This window comes from Manacus candei, unplaced genomic scaffold (genome assembly GCF_025592945.1).
Source record: "Manacus candei isolate 608988 ecotype Guabito, Panama unplaced genomic scaffold, ASM2559294v1 h1tg000028l, whole genome shotgun sequence".
NCBI classification, from domain to species: domain Eukaryota; kingdom Metazoa; phylum Chordata; class Aves; order Passeriformes; family Pipridae; genus Manacus; species Manacus candei.
Window position 1 is genome coordinate 31,004,550 of NW_026138076.1, and position 26,016 is coordinate 31,030,565.

General features: G+C 37.6%; 1 protein-coding gene across 1 annotated transcript in view; it reads left to right on the forward strand.

Annotated features, from left to right (window-relative positions):
• The window catches only part of COL25A1 (collagen type XXV alpha 1 chain), a 310,364-nt gene that overhangs the window by 189,323 nt on the left and 95,025 nt on the right, over positions 1-26,016 (forward strand). The window contains exons 6-7 of the mRNA XM_051789718.1: positions 16,226-16,252; positions 16,411-16,437. Coding sequence (XP_051645678.1) covers positions 16,226-16,252; positions 16,411-16,437 — 54 coding nt within the window. The remainder of the gene's footprint in view (positions 1-16,225; positions 16,253-16,410; positions 16,438-26,016) is intronic.

Here is a 26,016-nt window from a genome sequence, read left to right on the forward strand (position 1 = left end):
TTGTAGCTGTCAGTCAGAGGCAGCTGTCTTGGATTTCTAGAGAACCTCTCACATAACACTGGCTGTACACATTCGTGCCTCTTAATTCCAGATTCTGATTGTAGATGGCTACTGAATCAGATAACTATTCTGCTGAATTGCTTTCTAACCAATGTTGACATCTACGTGTCTCAGGCAATTACATGTAGGCTGTACATTTAGATGTCTTTCCCCTTAAACTAAAACTCGGATTCAGATAACTTAATGAGACAAGCATTTTTTAAATATTGAAAGCTGTGGTTGAAAATCTCAAGACTTTTAAAAATTAACTTTAAAGTATCAACAGAAAACAGAATCTGTGCGCATATAGATAAAATAAGTCAAATTCTCTTGGTTTGTTCTTAAAATAATGCTGACGTTTCAACCAACTATGATTGTCAGACATTTCCCTGGTCTTAATTGTGTCCATAAGAAATTCAAAATTAAAAGTATTGTCAGTTTGGTTAGTCAGTAAAGGCTTTCTGGCTTCAAACAACAGAACTGTTATGCTGACTACAGAAGCACTTAAAAAGTTCTGATGTCATAGCCATGGAAGTCCACACTAAGATCAGAGATAAATTCTAATCCTTCTTATTCTCAGTGTTTTACTAACACCTATCCTTTTTTGCTGTGGTTTTCCAAAAGTACACACTAAATTCACTCAACAAACACATAATTAATGCATACAAATATAAATCCATAACAGATCAGTAACACCTCCTGTCTTTTTATCTTTAATGTTTTACTGGTTATTTTCTTCAAAATTACATAATGAAAGATAATTTTGCTTCATATATTCCTATTTTAAGTAACAGGAAACTTTATTACAACTCATGGCCTTTTTTTTTTTTTTTTAGAAAAAGCTTATTTTTCTATTGTATCTCTGAAAAGTAAAGACCATAATCAACAGCTAAAAAATTTCTAGCATAACCTTAAAAAAAATAAAATTCCTTCTTGTGATTTTGGTTTTCTGTTAAAAAGAGAGCTGTTTTAAATACCGTGTAAGCTGTGTTTCTTTGTAGAAGAACAAGTAATAAAATATTTAATATTTTTACTGAAACTTATATTACTTATATTCTGGCTTTTGAATGACCTCAAAGCATATCTGCTTTTTCTTCTCTAGAATGTAAATAAGTGTTTGGATTACCTTGTACCAGAAAGGTTTCTTTCCCAGTAAATCTATACAACAAATTCTGCCCATAAATCCTCTATTTGAAATAATGGAGGTATTCCTGTTTGTCAAAGAACAGGGTTTAACTTCTAGTCTAAAGTTATTTCCATAAGAAATGTACTGTCTGGGTAAAGAGAGAAGGCTTGCTATTTTTAACTTTTTTGATTGTTTAGAAGTGAAGTTCATCTAAATACTGGAAACCAATGCTTTCAGTATTATGGTGAAGGAAGACAAAATAATCCTTTAAAAAATCTTGCTGAACCAGAACTATTAACAATTATAAATATATAGGGTGGTAGGGTGATGTTTAGGTGTAACTTTGTCTCAGTCAGCCACTGTTTTTATCTTCGGGGTGATATCCTTTCCCTGGCCTATCTCTAGCACAACAGACTTTCTCTCTCGTGTCAGCACACATGATCACTCTCTGTGTGGGACTTTGAGATACAGCAGCCTCACAGATGCCTCTCCCTTCTCTTTGGCAACCATCCAAATCTGCATTAGAAATGGGCAAAATATTAATGATTGCTATTTGTTTTCATGGGATTCTTGTTTTCCTCTGTGTGAAATGTCCATGGACGTGATGTTATAACAGTCTGAAATTTTCCAGTGCTTTGTGTATGATAAAGGGTTGCCATAGCAATTCTGGTGACAAATGCACGTGTGTCTTTTTCACCATCGCGATTTAGGGTATGTCACAGGAGTATTTTTAATTTCTGATTACAGAAATTCTGATTCATGCTTAAACTGGTTATTACTGGCTTGTGCTGTCAACAGAGCTGGTGGGAACCATTTTAACTTTTCGTTTTCTGGTTTTTGTCAAAGGACAAAGAAACACAGTCAGCAGGACATAGGGCATAGTTTTGAGTGGTTTTGGAAGGCAGCAGTCTATGGAAGAGATTTTTCATTTTCTAGAGAACAGTGTGATGGCAGGGACGCTCCTAGACGTTAGAAAAGAGTTGAGTATCTGGCAGCAGGAAGGATGGGAAAGGGGTTGTATAAAGAAAATGCATTTTAATTCCTGGTGAGTTTCCCTTTCAGTTTTGGTAGTTTGGATAGCCTTCTGCATTCCAAGACCTGTTAAATATTCCTCTCAGAGCATGCCATTCAGTAGTGGGGCAGTTGATAACATCGAGTGGTCATGTATGTGTTTTCGTGGCTATGAGCAAGGTACATAATATGTCTTATTGACTAAAGATGCAAAGTAGCCTGTACCTGTCAGACCCTTAGAGTTGGACATGCTTCTTTTGTTCTGATCACCATAAATTGAGATGTAGGCTCCATATTACTTGTTTCCAGCAGTTTGCTTTCAGGAATGCCTCAAGAGTCTTTACTTGCATAGAGAGTGGCGGAAGGAGGCAGGAAATACTCTTAAAAAGGACAAAATCAGCCTAAGATTGACGAAACAGTTCATCACCTTGAGCTACGCGGTGCAGTAATGTTTCTCTTCCTGAGACAAGCCCAGTGGTTGTACCCAGGCCATTAGCTGTTCCCACTGTAGAGAATGATCTTGTGGGGTGTTTCTCCTTCCAGAAACTGATACTCTAAGCTCCTCTGTAAACTTCTGATCCTGCTGAAGGATTGTATGACTCTGAATATGCAAATGCTAATCTGCTTTTGAGTTACAAGTTGCAGGTCAGATTTTGCTGTCAAACTTTAACAATTAGTTTATTAATATCAGGTAGCAGACTTGTGAAAGTCTGTTTCTTACTTTGTATGAATAACAAAGTTAAGTCCTTGATCCCTCTGCTGCTAATAATCATTTACAATAAATTTTGAGATCAGAAATTAATCTTAGCTGAGGGCATCATGTAAATAAACAAACTTGTGCTAAGTTTCGTATGGGTTTAGTGTGCAGAATTTTACTATTTGCTTACTATTCTCCTTTCAAAAATGGTAATAGAATTTGTGAACACTATTGAAATTGTGAGATCTTTTTAGGAAACAGCCTATATTGATTTGTGAACATGAAGAAACAAAAGCCATTATCGTGGCTTTTCATTTTATTTTAGTTGCTAAAATGAACCACATCAGAGAATGTAGGATGAGAAATCATGCTCAAAACTCCGTGTTTACTGTGTACATAGATGTTTATGACAGAAAAGATGGAAGAAATGTGTCTTCTCAGAAGGAGCTAATCCATTTAATTGTTTTAAAGTATGATGCTTTCTCAGCATCGTATGTAATAAAACAGAAGTTAATATTGTTAAAGGCATTGACAACAACGAGCACTTTCAAAATATAAACCACTTCAGTTTCCCTTGGTAGACTTAAGCACATGTGTAAACCAGGATAGCTGTGAATATTAAATGTTTTTTTGGCTAAGTAGATAGTATTAGTGCAAATAAAAGGATTTGTTGCTCTGGGAAGAAGAGAGCACAGAATCGGAGATTTGGGGGCGAATTGTTCTGAACCATCAGTTATACCAAGACTAAGGAAGCATCACACAAAATTTAAAAAGGCTGAGGGGAGTAAGTTCCAGTCATCAACAAGCAAAATTCTCATAGCATTTGATACTGTGCTCTGCTTCCAACATGTTTTTTACTTGTCTTTTCCCACTCTTTTGTCAGGAATTGCAAAGGAACCTCTAATGGCAGATTAATGACTTCCCTACAATATGCTGCTAAGTGAACTTAGTTGGGGATAATTAGACTTCTTAGAGCTCTGCTCATCAGGTTCTGTCAGACACCCAAAGGGATGCCAGACCCCTACCCCAGCTGTGCTTCTGTGTTCTTTTACCTACTCTGACAGGCATGCTTTTGAGTTACAATTTCAGTAACTATCTGGTGCTGAAATAGCAAGATGTTCAAATGTTCCACAGCATTTCCTGGAACAGATAATTTATTTCTGATTTTCTTGCTTGATTCGGAAAAAAATATCAGATTTGAATTTTACAATTAACAATTCAATCTAAGTTTCATTATATGGAATTCTGTGGAAAGGGCTCCTCATGCAACATTATATAGGCTCTGGATGTCCTTGTAAAATAAATTCTGCTCTTAGGAAAGTGGCTTCTTTTACTGAACCTGGAGATCTCCTTTCAGAGTAGCTCTATGCAATAGATGAGGAAATCTTGGAAGACGAGTTTTGAGAACAGTGTAAGTTGTTCAGCCCATAACTTTTAGAAGTTGATCCCCTCATTTTGTAGTTCAAATAGTGACAATTTATGATACTGTTACTCCAAAAAACCAAGTTCTAGAATAAAACAATACATATAACTAATATATAAAGATTTAAAGAAAATATGCAGGACAGCTTTTTATTTGTAGGGTGTTACCAACTTTTCTTCACGGTGGCATTATTAACTTCTGAAAAGAATTGGGTTTGTTTTAATAAAATAAACAAGAAGGTCTGATTCACTGGTTACATATGCTAGCATAAATGTTATGGGGAATCACAAATTAGCATTCCATCTATTCATCTAGAAGGCAGCAGTCACCAGAGCATACTAGATCTTCTAATAGCAAGTGAGAAACTGTGAAGCAAAAATTACTTGTAAGACTTAATTTGGTAAAGCATCAGTTAGGTTAACATAGTACATATGGGTACAAAAAAGCAATTACAAGCCTAGTACTGTGGTTCTGTTTTGAGATGTACAAAGGATTGTCAAAATATAATTAAGGACCCTGAAAATATTTCTCATATTCCTAAATCATTTCTTTATCAAATGACCTTTGTATTTTCTTCCTCCTATTCTACAGATGGCAGAAATACACTAGTGTGTTCTGTCAAAGCAAAGTATTGCACTGTTTTCAGGAATATTATATAGTATTTTACTATCCTGCTGCACATGTTTTTAATTTGATATTAAACTCATGCTGACTTATTGTTTTTACTGATCTTCATGCTGTATTTCAGTTGAATTCCGGTTCAATTTGTTGCAGATCCCAGTAGTTTCACTAGCTTTGAAAAAAAAATTAAAAGAAATTAAGAGTTATAAAAATGTGTATTTAGTCAAGCTTATTGTCACTTAGTGCTGTGATATTTAAAGACTTTTGTCTTTGACACGGTTTTCAAAATGTCAGAGTTTCCTTGAAACCCATTATCTGTCCAGAGACCCGGTGATGTTTTTGCTGGAAGTTTGAAAGTCCTATAAACTAGAGCAGACCTGGGAGATTTGGATCTCCGACTGCTATATGGAAGCTTCAAAATTTGTGTTTTCTGTTTTAAAGTGACACTTGGGTGAATTGAAATTTTAGTTTAAGCAACTTTATATGTCAGGGAAAATGCTTCAGGTTTTTTATATTGAATTGATGCTGGCATGAAGAGCTGTGGTTGTGTGTTATTCTCTCCTGTAAGCATGAGTCAAATTTGGAGGAGAAAAGGAAGAAAAAATAGAAAATGCAGCAATTACTTTTGTTGGAGTGTTTTGTGTACTGCCAGTAACGTTATTAACAACCATGGCATGGAAGTGTCCATTTTGTTTGTGAGCTTTAATCTAGAGTGCTATGTTTGAAAAATGCTTTGTCTGTCTCTGCAATAGCTTAGGAGTTCCTAGTAATCTTTTTTACTGAGATCCATCAGTAGCGTTCAAGAGCTGTTAGCTACTGAGAAACATGTAGGAGAATCACGTATTTTCAGAAATATAATCCAGTTATATTGCCCAGTATGTCTGCTAGTGATCATTTGCCAAAAAGAATGAATATCCATTTAAGTAGACATATACATATGTGTGTAATTTCCCCTGAAGATGTTCTGAATTTTGTAGACCAAACTATTAGTCTTGAGGAGAAAACAGTTTTGTTTTTAATAAACTTTATGTTGTCTTAAATTGCTTCCTGTATAAAGTCCCAGCCTTAAAGGTTACAAAAATATATTCAGTCATCTCACTCTTACATATGTCTGTGTATAAAAGTATGTGCATGTTTGTAGTTGATATCAAAATTCATTTGCATTTATCTAGTGTTTCAAATCAAACTTCACAAATCTGAACAGTTCTCAAAATAGGTCTATAAATTATGTCATTGCAGTTTTCCCCTTTGTAGATGAGGAAATTGGGGAAGATAAAAGAAATGTTTAGTTCTCCTGCTGGCATTTATTTGTCTGATTGTAATATAAATATTATTTTAAATGCTATTTTTATTTACTTTTATTTCTATATACTCTTTAATGTCGAATAAAAGGGTTAACACATCCCCATCAAGATTAGAGTTATGACTTAGAGTGTCAAGTCTTTGCCTCTTTCAGCAATGACTTGTACCTAGGATAGTTTGGAGACATTTGCAGTAACGTAGTACTTGGAGGTTGCTTCAGCTGGCTTTGTGCAGTGTAGCTTTTATCATGATGTTTATCAGGCAGTTCTTGTTAAAACGTTTTTTTTGGGTACCAGTGGAGCCTCATGTGCACAGAAACTATTTAAGGGACTGCAGGACATGCAATAGAAGGGGATAGGAAAGAAAGAAGATCCTCAGAGAAATATATGGTATTTTGCTGAAATACGTTTTTCCCAAGCATTAGCATACCCTTAAGTTTAAAAAGTTACCTAGTTTGTGAAATAGTTTCATTACTCTTAATCTGTGGAGGTCTCAGAAGCTTTTCTGTCCCTTGGGGTATTTTTTACATGATTGGCTTTATACTACTCTTTTAGTGCCATTTTCTTTTAACCATTCATGTTTTAAGTAACACACCACATCTTTCACGGTAGCATTTTATAGTAGCATTTGCAGACACTAAAGGAATATCTAAATCTTTCTTTGACATTCTACTACCTTGAATGAGCAAGTGTCTCCTGTACTGAGTAGCAAAGTTTGCAAAAAAAACAAACCAGTGTATGTACAGTATGCTTTGCCTTTGAAATACTGAGTGAAACTCAGGGCATTGCTACTGAAATGGAAGACAATAAATGGAAGAATGGAATTTACCTTCCCTATTTCAAAGTCTGTGTTAAAATCCTTTTGCTGAAAATAAGTTTAGTGTTGAAATACAGCAAATGCATGTTAGCTGCAAAACCTTGTTTGTATGTGAGCTGTGCAGATTTGCTTGTTTACACAAGTTCAGCCTTTAATACTTTAATGTAAGTATGCCTTGATATGAAAGCAGGTACAAACCAGGATTCTGCAGAAAACTGCCTTGTTTTGAACTAGTCCTTATTTCAAATGGGTGAACAGAGGGGGTTATTTGGTATTTCAATCATCTGTTTCTGTGTAGTTGTGATTTTTTTGTAGAGCTGGACCCTATGCAGCATCTGGTAATGAAGTTCATGAATCTCCTAGATCCAGCTGCTGGTCAAAGGAGGATGTGCCTGGTAGATACTTGTGTGCTATTTCATTACATGGTAGTAATGGAGACAGTAAAGTTGAAATATCCAAAAGGCTAGGGAGCTTGGAAAATGCATTTCAATGACCATACCTACTCTTGTAGGTAGTGACTGGCAGAGGTAAATCTCCATTGCTCTGGAACTCCCCCCTTCCCTTGCTTTATCCCATGTCTGTTTTCTTCAAAATACTTGAAGTTCAGCCTGACATCCTCATCAAAAAGGTTCTTTTAAGCCAAACATAAAAGACTAAATGAGCAAAGGGCACTGTCATTTCAGCAGCTGAATTATCTACCAGGCCAGTAAGCAATCAGGGAAGCACCAGAGGTATTTGAATTACAGAAGACACTGTTCAAGTTTTAGGTAAAAAAATAGCTGAAACATTAGAATAGGAACTACTGTTTCTGAAAATAACAGGAAGTTGTTAACTCCCGGTGAGGAACTGTTTTCTTACTAAGCTTCTAGGAATAAAGGCGAGAGCTGGCCAAAGGAACTATAAAAAAATATTTAATTGTACTTTTTATCTCAAAAATCTGGAATAAGGATTTCATGAGTCTGATTGGCAGACCATGCAGGATTTTTTTCTTTTCAATTTCTATTGTGTTGGAAAAGAAAGCCAGAATGTATTTTCATAATCCCCGCAGTTTTATAAGCCCTAAATTCCACTGGAGTAGATTGATCTTCCTTTTATGTATTTTCTTTCTTTCTTTTCTTTTTTTTTTTTTCTTTTATAATTTTTCTCTCAAGTTCTTATTTGGTTTTGGGGCATATTAACTGCTTCTATAAAATAGTGTTTTAATTGGGTTCAAGGCATCAATACTTAATGTTTCTTCTTGGACCAGGGTGCCAGAAGTATATGAGTATTTTTCAGCAAAATAGCTCTATATTTGTATAGTCTGCTTATGGGTACAGTTCTTACTGGTGAGTGCAGAAAACTTCTCTGGAGTGGTACTATGCCACTGTTATTTTAATAAATGGAGATAATTAGGAGATTAATCAGTGGCAGTTATTTTTTTCTCCTTCATTTCATATCCCTTTCAGTGTTCAATGCAAAATAAAAGGCATGAAGTTTAGAGCTATAACTCTTTTCCTGCTTCTGTAGTTTGACACAGAAATAATGTGGTTCTTCTGAGGAAAAGGTGTAGCAACCTACACTGAAAAATCTTTGCACTCTAGTTCTTTTTATTGTAAAATTTGAAAGCAGCTTTTCATTCTACTTTGTCTTCCTGTACACCAAACATTCTTTTTTATAGATGTTAAATTTATTGCCCCTTGAATTTCTGTGGTATCATTTCTGTTGACTGTGGTGAATATTTATTAATCAACTACACTTTTCTTTTATTATTGAATCTTGTCAATAACCCCATGACTTATAATAAATATTTTCTTCTATTGACAACACACTCATTTTTGTCTGTTCTATAGTTACTGTGCTATATATTAACTTTTCTGTCCCCTTTGACATAACCACTCAACTACTGAGTGAATACCAATGTAGAAATGCAGTATTGTTTTTAAATTCCACTGCCAGCATGATCACACATACACACACACAAGTGAAGATACACACACACACACATATGTGTGTATATTCTTATTGGAGAGGGGATAAAAATAATTCTGCTGTGTAGTAGGCTAGTATAGGATGGAGTGGATCTCCAAGTGCCTACTCTCAATGCAGCAAAAGGAACAGGAGGAAGAAGGCAGGGAGAGGCTCTGTGAAGGTAAAGGGCTGCAGAACAGCCCACCTGTGATACTGGAGAATGAGAAGTTAACCTTGGTCACACTGTGCTTTTTAGCAGGGCCTGCTAAGGTAGGACAAGAGTAGCTGGTTTTAAACTAAAAGAGGCTAGATTCAGACTAGGTAGGAGGAAGAAATTTTTTACAGTGAGAGTGGTGAAATACTGGCACAGGTTGCCCAGAGAGGTGGTGGATGCCCCATCCCTGGAAACACTCAAGATTAGGTTGGACAGGGCTCCGAGCAACCTGATCTAATAGAAGATGTTCCTGCTCATTGTAGGGAGGTGGTCTAGATGACCTTTAAACCCTTCCAGCCCAAACCATTTGATGATTCTGAGATAGCATGTGATGCTTTTTCTAGTCTCAGGTGGACACAAAATGACACGGGGATCTGCTGGTGGATTGGTAGAAGAGGAAGCCTGAAACAGTCTGTATCAAAAACATGTCTCATTTTTGGAATGTTTTATAAACCAAATACTGAACACTGAAACTGGTATTATGTTGTACTGTCATTAAAAACATTGTTAAAAATAATAAATTGAGCTCCAAAAAATTCTGAGACTGCAATGGAAATAGCAAATATAACAGTAATAGTAAAAAAGCTCCCTGTTTCAGTCTGTTTTGTGAATTTCGATTCTGTAGGGCTCACAAGATGTGTTTTCAAATGTTCTCCTGCAGTTCTGACTTCCAGCCAAAAATTTGTGTGCTTCTGTGTTTTTGACGTAACCAAGATTATGTGTTTGTTTCTTCCTTGCACCTATGATGTTATTGCAATCAGAAACTCTGGTTGTTTTCCTACAACATGAGAGATATAGCAATATTAGATTTTCTCATATGTATTTTTATGTCCCGTTTTACTTGTTTACAAGAATGGTATTTCCTTTGTGCTGTTGTTTTTTGTGGGTTTTTGTGGGTTTTTTACAGTATTGCATCAAATCTCGAACATCATCAGTTAACTTGTGTTTATCTAACAAATAGTAGAATAGGAAGGTACACTGAGGACAAGGCAATGAGGGCCTAGGTTCAGGAAATACTTGTATTACAGTGCATTGAGCATTAAGTGGAAGTCAGGAGGTTTTTGACATTACCTGAAGCCGTTTTCTTATCTCTAATAATGTGCCAATTTTTCTTGTTGCCATATAACTGGTGTTACTGGCATGTACAGCAACTATTTGATTCACAAGAAACAACAGATTCAGAGAATAATATTTGCTTAAATTAATTTGTGGAAATAGTAAAGCCAATCCTAGTTTTTTCATGCTCAGGCAATGGGTACATATTCATATACCCTCTGGACCACAGAATCTTTATCGGACTATTTGTGTTGACTTTTGTAGGTTTTCAAAGGAAAACATTATGTTTGTGTGTAGAAGGCAGGGGTTGAGGAGGAAGGGAAAGGAGAAGATGACAGTGTTATTGATTAATCAAAGGAAGAAAGTATGCCAGAGAAAGAAGAGGAGACCTCCTCTAGCAGGTTCTTGCTTGGGACACTGAGCCTTATGCTTCTTCCTGGGTACTGAATTAGTCAGTTCGTGGTGACCCTTTTGCAGCTTGTGATGCAATCTGATTTTTGTGAGCAACATTATAAAATTCAAGAAAAGCACCCCATACTGAGCTCAGCAAGAGCATTGCATGAGAAATGAATGTCTGAATTATAGACTAAACGCCTTCCTGACACATTCTGGGTTGATTGTGTTCTCCTGCCTGTAGTTTATGAACTTGTCTGATTTATATTTTGTTATAAATCACTGACCTCTGAACACAGCGGTATGGATTTACAGCAGGAGTCACAATTTGCTTGTTGTGAGTGTTAACTGAGCTGTTTGTCTGGATTGCTATATATATCAAGTTTATGTTTCTCAGATTAGATAATTTACATAATGTTTTTTAAGTCAGTTACTATTATTGTGTCAAATATTCAGGTTTCTTTTTCTCTGCCTTAGGATATTTTTAAAAAAACTTTAGAATATAAAGGGAGCAAATGAAAGATTGGTAAGAGTCTTTTGAGTGGTGGTTGGTTTTTTTCTTTAAAGTTTTCGCCTTAAGTCAGTCATATCACAGGGGAAGAGTACAACTTGTAAAAAAAAAGGGACTTCAACAGTAGAAACAGTTTAGATTCATTGGAAATTCTTGTGAGTACTTGTAAAATTGATGCAAGGTGAGATGTTTGCATTGTAAACTAGCATATGTAAACACTGGCTGAAAACATGGCCAAGCTCAGCAGATGCCAAAACCACATTGCTCAGTATTCAGGGCTTGCATAGTGGGCGCAAGACTGAAATGAGTGGAGAAACTTTGAAATAGTTATGAAACACAACTGTACTTCATAATACACTGCATAACCTCTTATGATTCAGCATATCTGATCCTAATATTTTGCAACAATTATAAGTTAGCCTCGGGACTGTTGTTCCATACAAGTTCTTGTAATTTGTGGGAGTCGTGAGTCAAATTTCAAAGAAAGAAAAAATTTGACTTTTGTATCTGATTATTTTGTTGTTATGTGCTGAAGCCACCTTTTACCCTCAAAGTAAACTACAGTAATTGAATTAACTTAGGCAATATATGGCATGCCATTTAGTTGTGCAGACATAATTCAACTAAGTTGGCAAATTTATTTCCTTCTTGAGTTTGTCTAGATGACATTGGACAGTCTGGTTCACTTTTCTGTTCGTCTCTGCAAGGCTGCTGTTCCCTTATGCTGCCAGTCACACTTTTTTGCGGATACTGTTGCTACTAGTAGGGATGAATGGGTTGTATGCTCTTTGATCCTAAATGAAAATGAAGGTTGAATCTTGCAAGCTACATTCAGTCCTCTACCTGCCAGCTTGCCTTAGCCTGTGGTTGTTGTGGTTGAAATGTAGGAAAGCAGTGACTGCATCTGAAACATTATTACCTGTGCCTTCTGTGATAACTTTCTCTGATGGGAGCTGCTGAGTTTGACATCTCAGGATGATCCCCATGGGACCTGGGAGTGTCACAGTCCAACTGATTTTGACTGGTTGATTGGTTGGTTGGTTGTCACCAGGGCTCTAACAGGTCCTTTTTCCAATAGTGTCACAGGGGCTAACAGTCACAAAAAATCTGTATTTCTCTGTCCTGAGTCTGGAGCTTTCTACAGAACCTACAACATTACTTTTTCTTTGAACCTCTTACTGAGAATCCCTTATTATTTTCAGTTTTACTGTAGGTAGTGTGTCAATGCCTTTTGGGTGAGTTTATAGTCGAACTACCTGTATTATGGTTAAAGCCAGATCTGTAGCAACAGGAATGTGGAGAGAATATGAGAGAATTCTGATAATTATGAATGTTTGTAAAACCAGTATAAGTCAAGTACTGGCTTTTGAAGAGGTCCTGTGAATGTAACTATAAAGGCAGCAATGCCTCAAAGGTGGAATACAAAATTAGCATCTTTCAGGGGATGAATTATAAAATTCTAACTATATGAAAAAAACATGCCGATTACAGTCAATAAACCCTAAGGGAATATTGTCCAAATAAAGACTGCAAGGATCAGTCTTCTGTTTTCTACTACTGTATTCTCTTGCCCTTCTATTCTTATGCACATATTTATAATACTGTAAAATTTCATCTGAGAAGGGAAATGGGATTTTGATAGCCCCTCCTCCCCCCCCAAAAAAAGGATCACCTGTCAGTAATCCTGAACATGGCTGTTGAATGGATTTGACCCTTATTTCAGCTTTGTTCTTGGCTGGCAGGTGCCCGGAGGCCTTTCAGTCTGCTTTAGAAGACCTTGTTTTAAAAACAGTAGTATTTGTCGCCTAATTATGAATGCAGATTTTGCATGTGTTTGAGATTTACAAGGCCTTGCTTATGTGAAACAGGCTATAAACTCTCCTTGGAAATGTATAGTAGTCTGGAGTAGATAATTACGCTTTGAGAAAAGAGCCTCTGTTTCCAGTGAAAACACTGTAAAGTTATTTCAGAAATGCTCTGACCTCAGACGTTTCATATAACTTACACAAAATGCTTTCACATTTGTTCAGCAGCTAGTGGCTTGATCTCTGCCATCTCATAAGTGAAAGCACAGAAGTCTCCCTGGGAAAAAAACAGCATGTCTATGCTGTGGCGTACAAAACTAGTGTTATTTTACTCACTCTGTTCTTTTTGTCTATACCCTTAAACAGAAGAAACCTTGCCCTTTTTTAAACAAATCTGTCTCCTAATCGCACCCCACCCCCGCAAACTCAACTTTCCCTCAGATTTTTCTTCCTCCCTGCCTCTGTTCAGTGTACACACACTAATAAATTCTGTAGTAAAAACCTTGGGAGAATTTCTCCGCACAAATGGAAAGAAGATGTCAAAGGCTGAAGATGGGAATTTTCTGTTTAAAGTTGCAGAAACAATAGAGGACAATTGAAACAATGGGGGGAAAGCCAGAGATGGGTGAACAAGCCATGAAAGTATTGCATTAATTTTCTTCTGAAGAAATCTCACTGGTTCTCTTCACTTGCATCCAGAACAGCTATTTTTGTTTGCAATTGTTTGTTTGTTTTTCGAGACTCTTGAGGAAAACAAAAGCATTGCAAATACAAGTGAAGAGACTTCTGAGAATGTTCACACCAGAAATGCTCTTGTGGCCTTTTGAAAAGTTGTTTTTAACTTCTGGTAGAATAAAATTGTCAGATATTTATGAATACTTTGTATGAAAAATTTTTGTGCTGGAAGGATGACTTGATAGAAACAATGGTGTGTGTCACTCAGGGAGAGCAAATACCAAGCAATGAAAAACAAACTGGAATTCTGAACATGATGTGGACAGATAATTTTCAGAAAATCCTGCACAGGAAAAGGAGAACAAAATTTAGTTGAGATACACAATTCAGTCTTACTAAAAAGCATGTTTGACTATGGACTGTGCTTTCAGAGAACTCTTAACAAAGGAAAATATGCAGGGTAGAGGCAGGGGCCACTTCTGCAGCTGGAGATGGTTGAGGATATCGCCAGCAGTTGTACAAGGGAGACAGTCTAGCAGCCCTGCAGATCTGCTGGATGAACCCTCATGTGAGCGCACTCTAACTTGTTTCTGTTCCAGTGAACCGGCTTAATTCAGGCAGCTGATGTGATCTGTGCTGTCTTAGTTTCTGCCAGTAGGCAGAACTGTAGCAAGCATGCCTCAGGAAAGTTCTGAGCCAAAACACACCAGAAGCAGGGCCACCCTTGGGCATAAGAATGACATTGAGCATCTGAACAAAGGCAGCAACAAATCCCACAAGTCAACATCTGTCTACAGTCTCAGTCATGTCATGTTATCTATAATTTCATGCCTAAGGCCCAAGAAACAGGATTCTGAATGTAGCAGATAGGGGTCATGCTATTTGCAGTTTGCAGCCAATAAGATATTCTGAGCCAGTAATGGCTTGATAATTTGAGGAGATGGAACACATGAGCACAGCGCTTCACTTGTGCTCAATGTTCATGATGAAAAAGGCATTAACAGCCAGCATTGACTGATTTTAGTTCTTCCCATCATGCAATTATTGTGTTACTGATGGTATGAGTTGGCAGTTTCACAAGCTCGATGGCATGGATGTGTAAATTTTAAAGCAGACCTGCTGAAAATGTGCTCTACTGTAATGTCATGTCGAAGTACATATAAGTGGAGTCTGTAGCTAAAAGTAGACGGTGCTGCATGTGGCTTTTAGTATGTATTTGTGTGAACATGTGAGCTGGAGAGGGGCAGTCAGAGCTAAAGTATAAAAAAAAAATAGATGGAGGGACCTGAAAGGTGCAGTGCTTTCAGGGCAACACAAAGTGGGCAGGGGTCATAGTTAATTGAGCAGATAGTTTCCACTCAGCTAGCAGTGAAGCACTGTCCTTCCTGAAGGAGATGAAGGAATGTCAGGAGGCAAACTATGCAGATGGCAGGTTGTGGAAGGAGAGGCATGTGCTTTAACTCCTTGAAAGATTTAGCATCAGATGCTCTTCTCTGGTATGCATCAGAAGTCCTTAAAACTAAGCAGAAAACTGGCTACAATAAGGATTCTCAAAGACTTGCCTTTGGTTGATCACATCTTTAATACACAGCAGACTGACCTTCCTTCCATTGCATTTACGTGAACCACATGAATTTTTACAAGGGTTGTTGGTGACAAACTTTTCTTGTTCTGCATGCATACACACAGACACACACACACACACCCTCTCTTTGTGTTACAACAGTGGACCCTGCTAGGTTGGATGGCTCCTTCTGTTTCCAGCTGCTTTCATATGTGTCTCAGGTCCTTCTTTGTAATGAAACACCTGCATATCTTTCAGAAAGCTGGAGGTAAAGTCTGCATTATGTAAACAGCCAGTTCTCTGCAGACTGATAATGTTTTTATTCACAGGATACTAACCTGAAAAGCTAGTGTTTTAGAAACCTGCTGGTAGCTTTATGGAAGGTGCTTAATAAAAATGGAATAGGAAAGGACCTCAGTGTTTTGTGATTCTATCACCTTACTGTTTGTCGGGTGATAAGTAACAAAAAAGTAGTACTTCTGTAAAATCATGTTATACAAAGAGCTCATTTTGCCTAAAACAGTGTGCTTGAGTCTAAACATCAACTTCAGTATTGCCAAAGAAAGGAATGAAAACCCTAGTTTTAGATTTCCTAATCCATTTTTCTTTGGCAATCTAAGACAAGGAGGGTGCCAAAATACATGACAGATTTATATGTCTCTGAATTTATTAGCTGCACTGCAAAGAAGTTTTACAGTCTTAGGAAACTTTCATATCTGATAGGAGATAAACTATTGTCTGTAACTGAAATCAACAGAAATGTTGTCATTTCAGGCATAGTTTTGCTTGTATAAGTAGTCTGATTCAACACACAGGATTAGCAAACTATTCAAGAAATAACTGCATATTGCCTATTATTAGTACAGTGAAAAAGCCATCTCTAGAATAGCCCTGGCATTTGGAGTGAAAAATTGTAAGGAAATACATTGTTGGGAAGAAACTGCAAGTTGGTGCAGACCTGTTTCTTGCTGTGTCCCAGGACTTAATCAGTATCAGTAATGTGTCTTTGCTTTTGTTTCTTTCAGGGCCCTCCTGGTCCAAAAGGCGAGAAGGTGAGTGGATGAGTTCTTACAAGGTGAATGGAAAGCTCTCCCAGCATGACCTAAAGAGACCGTTTGTATTGATGCAGTGTAATGTTAGATTATATAAGAGAGCTGGGTAGCACACAGATGCTGTGTTAAACCTATCATCTCATCTTTCCACTTTGCAGGGAGATCAAGGTGATCAGGGCCCTCGGGTAAGCATCTTAAAAAAAATGTTACACTTCCCCTTCGCTGAATAGGCAATTAGTCTTTAGTGCAAAACTAAATTAAATACACTGTCTGAGCTAATTATGCTTATTAGCTGCATTTACCCTGCATGTTGAAGTAAGTGTCTGCAGGACAGTAATACTGAACATGACCAGGTAGTGTCTGGGAAGATTTCAGTAGTGCAATAGTAATGCACTAAAATACACAATTTCCATTATGGGTGGAAGTAGGTTTCTCAGGCATTTTGCTCTGCTGTATAAAAACTGGCTTTCCTAACCAAACTGTTTAGTTTCCCCAGCAATGTGTTCACGCCATGCATGGGCTTCTACTATGCAGAGGGCCAGTGGGTTTCTAATAAATGTCCTTCTAGATTTCATGTAAAATGTAGCTAATATTTAGTGAATTATAAACAAATATAATGTATGCATGTATTAGCTCTTTTTCCTGACATGTATGTATTTAATATTTTTAATAATAACAATATTATCACCTTGTAATAATATCCAAGCAGTTCGAACATGATTTAGTTTGGGAAATGTAAAGGTTCTTTTAATTTCTAAATATCATGTTTATTTTAACAGAGAAATAGAGAAATACAGGTGTGAAAGTTAAGATAGATTGACTGTGCTACTTCTCTCTTCTTTACATCTGTGCTTCATTAGAAAATACTTGGTTACATTGTTTGAATGATATAGTAACTCTCTTCAGTTACATGTTTATAAATTTTTTCATAACAGTGTGTTCCACGGATTATTTTTTTCTGTTAACTATGTTAAATATTTTGAATTTGCAACTTTATTTTATTCTACTGTTTTGTTTCGTATAATTTGATTTAATTGAATTTTACTTTTTCAGTCAGTAATATTATCTAAAGTCACAACATGCTTTTACAGCTGATTTTGATGTTGGTGCTACCAGTGTTAACTACCAGGGTGTCCTGTTATGCTTGGTGATACAACTACACTTTATAAAGACAGTGGCCTAAGAATGAACAGCTTTAAATATTATTTCAGTTGAAACTCAATAAGAAGAATTGGAAAACTACTTCAAGAAGTAAAAGAAAGTAGAGGGTAACAATGTGAGGAACATTATGCTCTTTTCTAAGCTAATTAATATACAGACTAAACGTTCTGAATCATGTAAGAATTTCCTTTTAACTTGTAAGCAAATTTAGTATCTCTCAGAGGCCATGCTGGGCTGTATATTTTGGTTGATTCTGTGCTACAGAACTTCATGGGGAATGGGAGGAGACAGAGGACAGGGGAGGAGAGCAGAGCAGTGCCTGTGGCTTTGGAGAGGATACTCCATTCAGATGGCATGTCAGAGTCTGTGTGTGCTGTTCTGCTTGCCTTAAGTGGCCTTACATTCAGGAGAATGTGTGTTCTTACATTCACATTCACAACTGTGATCTTAGGTTCAAAAGAACAAATTTTATGGAGGTATTGGAGAGGGATTCAGTAACAAATATGGAAGAGCAATGTTGTAAACAGTATTACATAGCTGAGGATAAGAATCTAGAATTACAAGTGTTGGAGAAGTTTCCAAGGAAAGACTCAGAGGTTTGAACACAGGAAAACAAAACAAGTGGGATTAATGCAAGGGAATGATGATGCAGAAATCTTGGCAAAATATTGGAGAGATGTAAGAACTAGAAAGTGATTAAGCATGTGTGGCTTTCAGTCCCTGGGCTGGAAGTGTTGGCAATACCCAATAAGAAGATGCAAGTTTGTTCAGTGTTGTAGGTGGAACCTGCAAGGACTGCAGGACTGTTGTGCCCACTTCACGAAGACATACCCCCTATACTGGAAGACAGTGAAGTCCTTACTGAACCATACCAAATGGTTATAGCTACTTTGTGGGTTTGGTAACTCAAGTGCAGATAAAAAGCAGAGAATTTGCGACCTAAGGAATTCATATATAAGGACAGTACAAAGTTGTATCTGCAGCAGCAGCCATCAGCTGAGACTGAATTATGTATCTGATTACAGAAAAGGAGTTCAATAACTTTAGCAGTGGAGAGGAAGAGGCAGTGAATAGCACCTTGTGGGCTATCTGAAATTTCATCAATATTTTAGTCAATGCATGTTGTAGTAAAGTACCTCCTTTTTAAGTATATGGGTCTAACTTGGGTAATTTGACCAGTGTTGTTGGTTTTCTCTTTATCTATTTTGAATGTGTTCTACAGCAGCTTCTCCTTTTTAGCCTTGTGTATTTCACCAGTAGCAAGTACTATGAAGCCTCTGACCATTTTATGTTTCATGGTACATCAGTTACCTCCTCTGATAAGTGTCTTCAGGGTGAATCTGCTCGGCTTGCCAGGCGATTTACAATTTAATTAATGGAAATTCTTTGTGGAAGCCAGTCATGCACCAAATGAAACTAAACCCATTTAAACAGGTTGGTTACCTTTGCACATAGTTTTCCATCATGCCTATGTAAAATGAATGGGTTTGGAGGTAGTACCATACAGTATTATTTTCAGGAAATATATTGTACCTGAAAGTAACTGAGGCATGACATTAATACTTGAATTTGACAAGTTAGCAGACAGATTGGAGGTAATATCTGAAAGTGGTGAACACTATAAATCTAATTCATCTTTTGCAGATAAGATACCTGAAGCTTCTTCGGTTTTATGTTTTTATATATTGTTTTGAAACATGCATTTAGCTTAACAACGATCTTTATTGAACGGAAATTCCAAAATGACCCTTATTCTTTAGAAAAGCTGCTTTTTTTCTTCTAGGCATTTTCATTAGTAAGAGAAATCGAAATAAAATGTAAAGACTGTTCATGTCAAGATGAGACCTAAACCTTTAAAAAAGTTTAAGGTCTCATCTTGGCCCATCTCGAGGCCCAAGTTTTCACCTTGGGCCTTGAGATTTTTGAGATATCCTTCTTTCTGAAGTAATTTCAAAACTGTAAAAATAGTAATCAGATATTTCAAAAGTTCTTCTTCACAACCAGTGGACATGCAGAATATATACTGAGCTGCTTTGAAGTTCAGGTTTCCTTAAAAATATCTTCAGTAAATTTATACACTAAGAACTTAACCCTGCAAATACAGCCCAGGGGTCAGGCACTTCTTAGAATATTGTGTCTGGGGTTTTGTGTTTGGGGGTTTTTTTTAAGTATCTAAGGAGTTTTCTTAAGTATTGAGAAGTAATCTGTGGATCAGTCTCCTTCATCATACAGAGATGGCATAAGGGCTCTAGTTCATAATGCCATTTGGCTTAATCTACTTATGCCCATACTGCCTGTAGAAAATGTGAGCCAAAACAATATTCCAGTAGTGTGAGTGATATTGAAATTCATACCCTAAGTGTGAATTTGAGCAGCATGTTAGAGCTTTTAGTCACATGAGACCACAGATAAGGTACTGACGGATGCATTCAAATGTACCAATCTTATTTGACAAAAATTCTTTTTTTATCTCTTTATGTATTTTTATATCAGATCTCTAATTACTCTAAAGTTCTGGTTGATTAAACATTTAGGTCAAGTGCAGAACTAGTTTTCCTCAATACCAGTGTAAGAAATGGTAATGTTAGTATGTCTTTTGGATGCTCTTCTTTTTACAGAGGGCATGGCTTCTTAAAATGTTCAGGGAGATTTCCTTTACTGTACTGAGCCATGACTAAATTAAAAATGATGGGGTTTAGCCTGTGGACTGCTAGAATAAATGCTGATGTCAGACTCCTGCTCGGCTCCAGTTGCTCTGCTCTGCTCCAATTTAAAAAAAAGCCTTTGAAGATTTCATAATGGTAGGCTTGCAAAGGATGTATTATTCAAGTAGAGATTGTACCTTGATAATGGAAATAGGTCTTCAGAGGTGAATGTCTGAGAATGGATCTAGCTAGTACTGAGTGTCTTCTTGGATGGGGAGGGGAACATTGTCATCAAGGATGATTAAAAGGCTGAGGTACTTAATGCCTTCTTTGCCTCAGTCTTCAACAGAAAGACTGGTTATCCTCAGGGCAACCAACCCCATGAGCTGGTAGATACGGATAGGCAGCTGAATAGACCCCCCTGTAATCCAAGTGGAAGTAGTTAGACCTGCTGTGCCATTTAGACACTCACAAGTTCATGAGGCTGATGGGATCCAACTGAGGGAGCTGGCAGAGGAGCTTGCCAAGTGACTTTCCATCATTTATCATCAGTCCTGGATAACCATGGAGGTCCCAGGTGACACCCAGCTACAAGAATGGTCAGAAAGAGCATTTAGGGAACTACAGGCCCGTTAGCCTGACCTAAGTGCTGGGAAACGTTATGGAACAGATCATCTTGAGTGCGATCACGCAGCATGTACAGGGCAACCAGGGGATCAGGCCCAGCCAGCATGGTTTCAAGAAAGGCAGGTCATGCTTGGCCAACCTGATCTCCTTTTGTGACCAGCCGACCCACCTACTAAGTGAGAGAATAGCTATGGATGTGTCTACCTGGACTTCGGTAAAGCCTTTGATACTGTCTCCCACGACATTCTCTTGGCAGCCCACGGACAGGTGCACCCATCTTTGGGTTAAATATTGGCTGGATGGCTGGGCCCAGAGAGTAGTGGTGAGTGGAGTTACATCCAGTTGGCAGCCGGTCACTCGTGGGGTTCCCCAAGGCTCAGTGTTGGGGCCAGTCCTGTTTAAAATCTCTATTGATGATTTGGATGAGAGGATTGACTGTACCCTCAGTAAGTTCGCAGATGACACTAAGTTGGGCAGGAGGGTTAATCTGCTGGAGGGTAGGAAGGCTCTGCAGAGGGATCTGGACAGGTTGAATTGATGAAATGAGGTCAACGATTTGAGTTTCAACAAGGCGAAGCTCTGAGTTCTGCATTTGGGTCACAACAACCCCATGCAGTACTACGGGCTTGGGGAAGAGTGGTTGGAAAGTTGCCTGGTGGAAAAGGACCTGGGAGTGCTGGTCAGCAGCAGCTGAACATGAGCCTGACCATATGCCCAGGTGTCCCAAGAAGGCCAAGGGCATGCTGGCTTGGATCAGAAGTAGTGTGGCCAGCAGGAGCAGTGTGCTGTACTCAGCATTGGTGAGGTCACACATCAAATTCTGTGGTCAATTTTGGGTACCTCACTACAAGAAAGACATTGAGGTGCTGGAGTGTGTCCAGAGAAGGGCATTGAAGCTGGTGAAGGGTCTAGAGAGTGAGTTGTGTGAGGAGCAGCTGAGGGAGCTGGGCTGGTTTAGTCTGGAGTAGGGGAGGCACAGGGGAGATCTTATCGCTCTCTACAACCACCTGAAAAGAGGTTGTACCCAGGTGGGGGTTGGCCCCTTCTCCCAGGCAACTAGTTACAGGACAAGAGGACATAGCCTTAAGCTGTACTAGGGGAGGTTTAGGTTGGACATCAGGAAGAATTTTTTCATGTAAAGGATGGTTAAGTATTGGAATGGGCTGTCCAGGGAGGTGGTGAAGTGACCATCCCTGGAGGTGTTTAGGGAAAGACTGCACATGGCACTTAGTGCTGTGGTTTAGTTAACGTGGTGGTGTTTGGTCAAAGGTTAGACTCGATGATGTTGGAGGTCTTTTCCAACTTTACTGTTTCTGGGATTCTTAGTCTTTTCTCATCCTTCTGTAAATGGCATAATAAATATCTTCTGTCTTTTAGTTCAGATAACATGAGAGATTTCTTGCTTATCAGAGCTAGAAATCATTAGCTAGCAGCTGCTTTTAAATTGTTTTGGTCTAGGTGAAATGAGAAACCACCCAGAAGCCATACTTAATTATGTCCATAAAATTATTTTCTCATTTTGCCGTGTTTACGTAAATTTTCCTGTTAGTTGGGTCAGCATAGAACTGATAATATCTCTGAAGTGTCCTCAGCAGGAAAGATGAAGGTCTAGAAAAGAAAGTTTATTTTATTGTGTTAACCTTTATTGACTTGAAGATTAAAAACATTCCTTAGGTCATGGTAAAGCAGTTAGGTTTGGCTAGCGATATAATGTTCTTTTCTATTTAACCCTTTCTCTTTCTCTGTTTACTTTCATTATTTTGCTCCTTCTCTGCTGTCTAATAGAGAGAAATCTTTGTTTTGCAAGTTCTACTCTTCTGTGCTGGCAAACTATTTCAAAATTACCTAATGTCAACAGAAATAGTCCTGGAAGCAGTCTATTTACTGAAATAACTAAATACAAATGTGAATGTATATATATAGATATCGTCTATCTTTTTAAATTGAAGTATTGCTTCACTTGTTGCATTATAGACAAAACTTTTATACTGTCTCATATTAAAGGGAAATTAAAGATATCCAAGCAATAAATTTTGACCTGATTTTTTTAATGAAAATTTTTTAAAGTCTGGTTTTAATATGCATGTATTATTACTATTTGTTAATACATTTATAGGAAATATATAATAAATATTTTGAGCTTTTTTCTCATTGTCAGCCCCTGCTGACAATGCATGGAAAACCTCTATTCATGTCATTTGAATTAGTGCCTCAATCATAAATTACAAAATATTAGTTACTGAGTGATGACTAAACCATGACCATTAACTTTTCATCCTCTTCTAAAGCCATCCTATTTTGGTACTATGTGGGTTTTTTTTGTTTGTTGTTTTTTTTTTTTCTTGTCGGTTTTTTTTTTGTTTTTTTTTTTAAGAAAGGAGCAGGTTTGCTTCACAAATAGATAGTAGTATACAAATTAATCTGATTTCCTGCCTTCATCAAAAGCAAAACTCCATTTTTAAGGCCTTGATAATTGTAACAAATGTAGATAAATCAGTGATTTAATAGGAAGCTTTGTTTCCAAAACAATGCTGATAATTTTTATCCTCAGTCAACATCTTGTCAAACAAAAATATATAGTACTATATATATATATTACTATAAAGTATTATGTTAATTAAATATAATTTTGCATAATTTAAACATATTCTATGAATTTTTTCTGTCCTTGATGATATTTGATTATATCATACTAAAGCTTCTTGTAATTTCTTCTATAAATACTGCTTGTTATCAGAATTTTATCTGCCTTAATAGAACTGTGTAGCTTTTATTAGCAATAATTAGTATTGTCCCCAGCTTTTTCTTTTTCTTATTTGATACTCTTTGATATCATTTATATCACTATACTGTCAAAAGCTGCAGCAGAAGTGGTGATATAGTAATAGTATTCCCTCAAATGATATTTTTATCTATGTATAAAAGCATATTTTCTGGTTTACTGAGTGTTACTTCAAACATATAGCACACACAGAGTGCTGCTTTAATTTCATACTTTACCAGTATGACTACCCTCATAGTTGTTTCTTCTGTTATTAATTTTCCTGTGTAAATCAAATTATAGTTCAAGTAACCACTGTTTCGAGCTGTGCTTTTAGTGTGCCACAGTAAGAAGGTTAAAAAACCATTCATGATTCCTTCTGTTAACCGAAGCAGCATCACTGAGAAAACTGCTGGACACCTGGTTTAATGCAGATTTGTCTGTGAGCAGTGAATTTAACTTCTGAGACTTTGTTTCCTTGTCTGCCAGAAGGCAGCAGGGGTATTTACCTATTCCATTCCTGGGATTAATTATCTGTTCTACTTCACTAGTATTGGGCTGTTGCGGCTCCCTTGTTTGCATTAAGCTAAAAGTAGGATAACAAATTGGAGCAAGGTAACTTCGAGCTCTGTAACTAGGAGAGGTTAGGAAAGAACTCAGATGGTACTGGCTGCCAACTTTGTCCAAAGTATTGGGACGCTTGTACTTGAGATGTGTCTCTTTTCAGAGTTCACATGAGCGTCCTTTTGGTGAATGACTCTCCAGGGCCAAGCTATGCCTTTGATGTTCGGCTGCTGAGGTACTCTTGTGGAATGCAGAACAGCTGTGACACTCCAGAGAGAGTGCTCCCAAGACGAGGATGTTGTCATTCCTTCTTAAGAGCTAGGCAGTGTGTGTCTTCACCCGCCACCAGTTGGTTCGCATCTTGCCCCTTTTTAGTAATGCCAGAGGAATGGTGAGGAAGGAAGTCTCTGTACATCCTGTTCCTTTTTCTACAGCCTTGTCCTGTGTCTGAGAATACATCATGTAGTTCCTTTATCTCAAACTGCAGCTGTCATGCAGAAGTGCTGTGACACCGAACATTTGAATTAGGCCGATTTGATCAAAAACAACTCATATAAAATTTTATCCAGTCCTAATAAACATCATAGAAGAAGCTTGAGCCACTTACCTGCACCACATAAGTGCAGCAGGTGTAAGATTTGAAGAGAAACATAAGCCAGGACGGAAAATTTCTTCTTTGAGAACCAACTTGGTTATGGGGAGGACCAACCCATATCTGGATGCCTACCACCACTTTCAGGGAGAATAGTAGGTGTGCCTTCGGGAAGGGTATTTTGTGTAGGTCAGATGGTGATCACTTATCAGAACTCACAGTTGAGTTGTGTGGAAAAGATATTTGCTTCACTGAAAATTCATCAAGTAATAGGACCAAAGCGTTGGCTTTTTACAGTTTTATTCATTTTGAGTGTGGTGTCAGGTAGAGTTCACTGTGAATACAGAGGTCATTATAGAAAATAATGCTTTTAGAGTGATTTGTTTATGCTAGATCTTCAAACACTACATTTTTGTTGTTGTAATACAAAGTCTGAATCATTACATAATTTATTCAAATCAAATAATTGCTGAATGTTTGTCTAAGTGAAAAGAAATTCCTGGATCCTTGTCTTGTTGTGGTGCACTGTTTTTCTCAGAGGATTTGCTGATGGAGAATGCAGCAGTTATGATAAAAAGATTATATAAAAGAGCTCCTGCTGAGAGTCCATGGCATTGTATGGGGTTATACCAAACACTGTATTCCCCAGGGCAGGTACAATAATTAGCTGCAGGACTGGCACTCAGTCTGAGGGATTAATTAGAACTGGAGGTGGAGGGGGAAAGGCAAGGCAGCCATAAAGAGTGTCAGGATCACTCTGGCTTGAAGCCTGTGTGATTTGATGTGAAATAGCAGCAGCTGGCTGTAACCTTAGGAAGTGCAAGAGAACAGCAGGTGGTAATTCCTGTCTCATTTACCATGTCTTCACAGGAACATACAAGCTTGTGTAGCTTGGGTTTACTGGCAGGTCAGAAGGAAAATCCTAAGGAGAACTGTGACATTTACTATACTAAGCAAATGCAATAGTCAAAATGGAGTGTCCACAGCATAGTGTAAAACCAGTAACGCTGTTGCTTAATGTTATTGTACTGGCCATGTGACAAGGTTATGAGCTTACAATATTGACCTTATGTGAGCCAGTGGACAAAGCTGAATGTACTGTGAAAAATCTGGGACAGCTAGTGAGAATGACATCCTCCAAGGCTGTGGTGAATGTAACAGGAGAACTATTTCATCTAAGTAAAAAATCAGAGAGAGGGAATGATACAATGTTATGGCATCCTTTGGTTCTCTCAGTAGCCATTGTATGGGGGCAAGTAGGCTTTACCTACACTTCCAGGTGGGTAAGCAGGACACTCTAAAGTGGTCACATGGCTGTTAGCCTCCACCAAGCATCATGTTTTCCTTGGCATTTTGGCAAAAATGCAGTGAGGTATGCAACAAATGTGCTAATTTAGAAATTGTAACCAGCTAG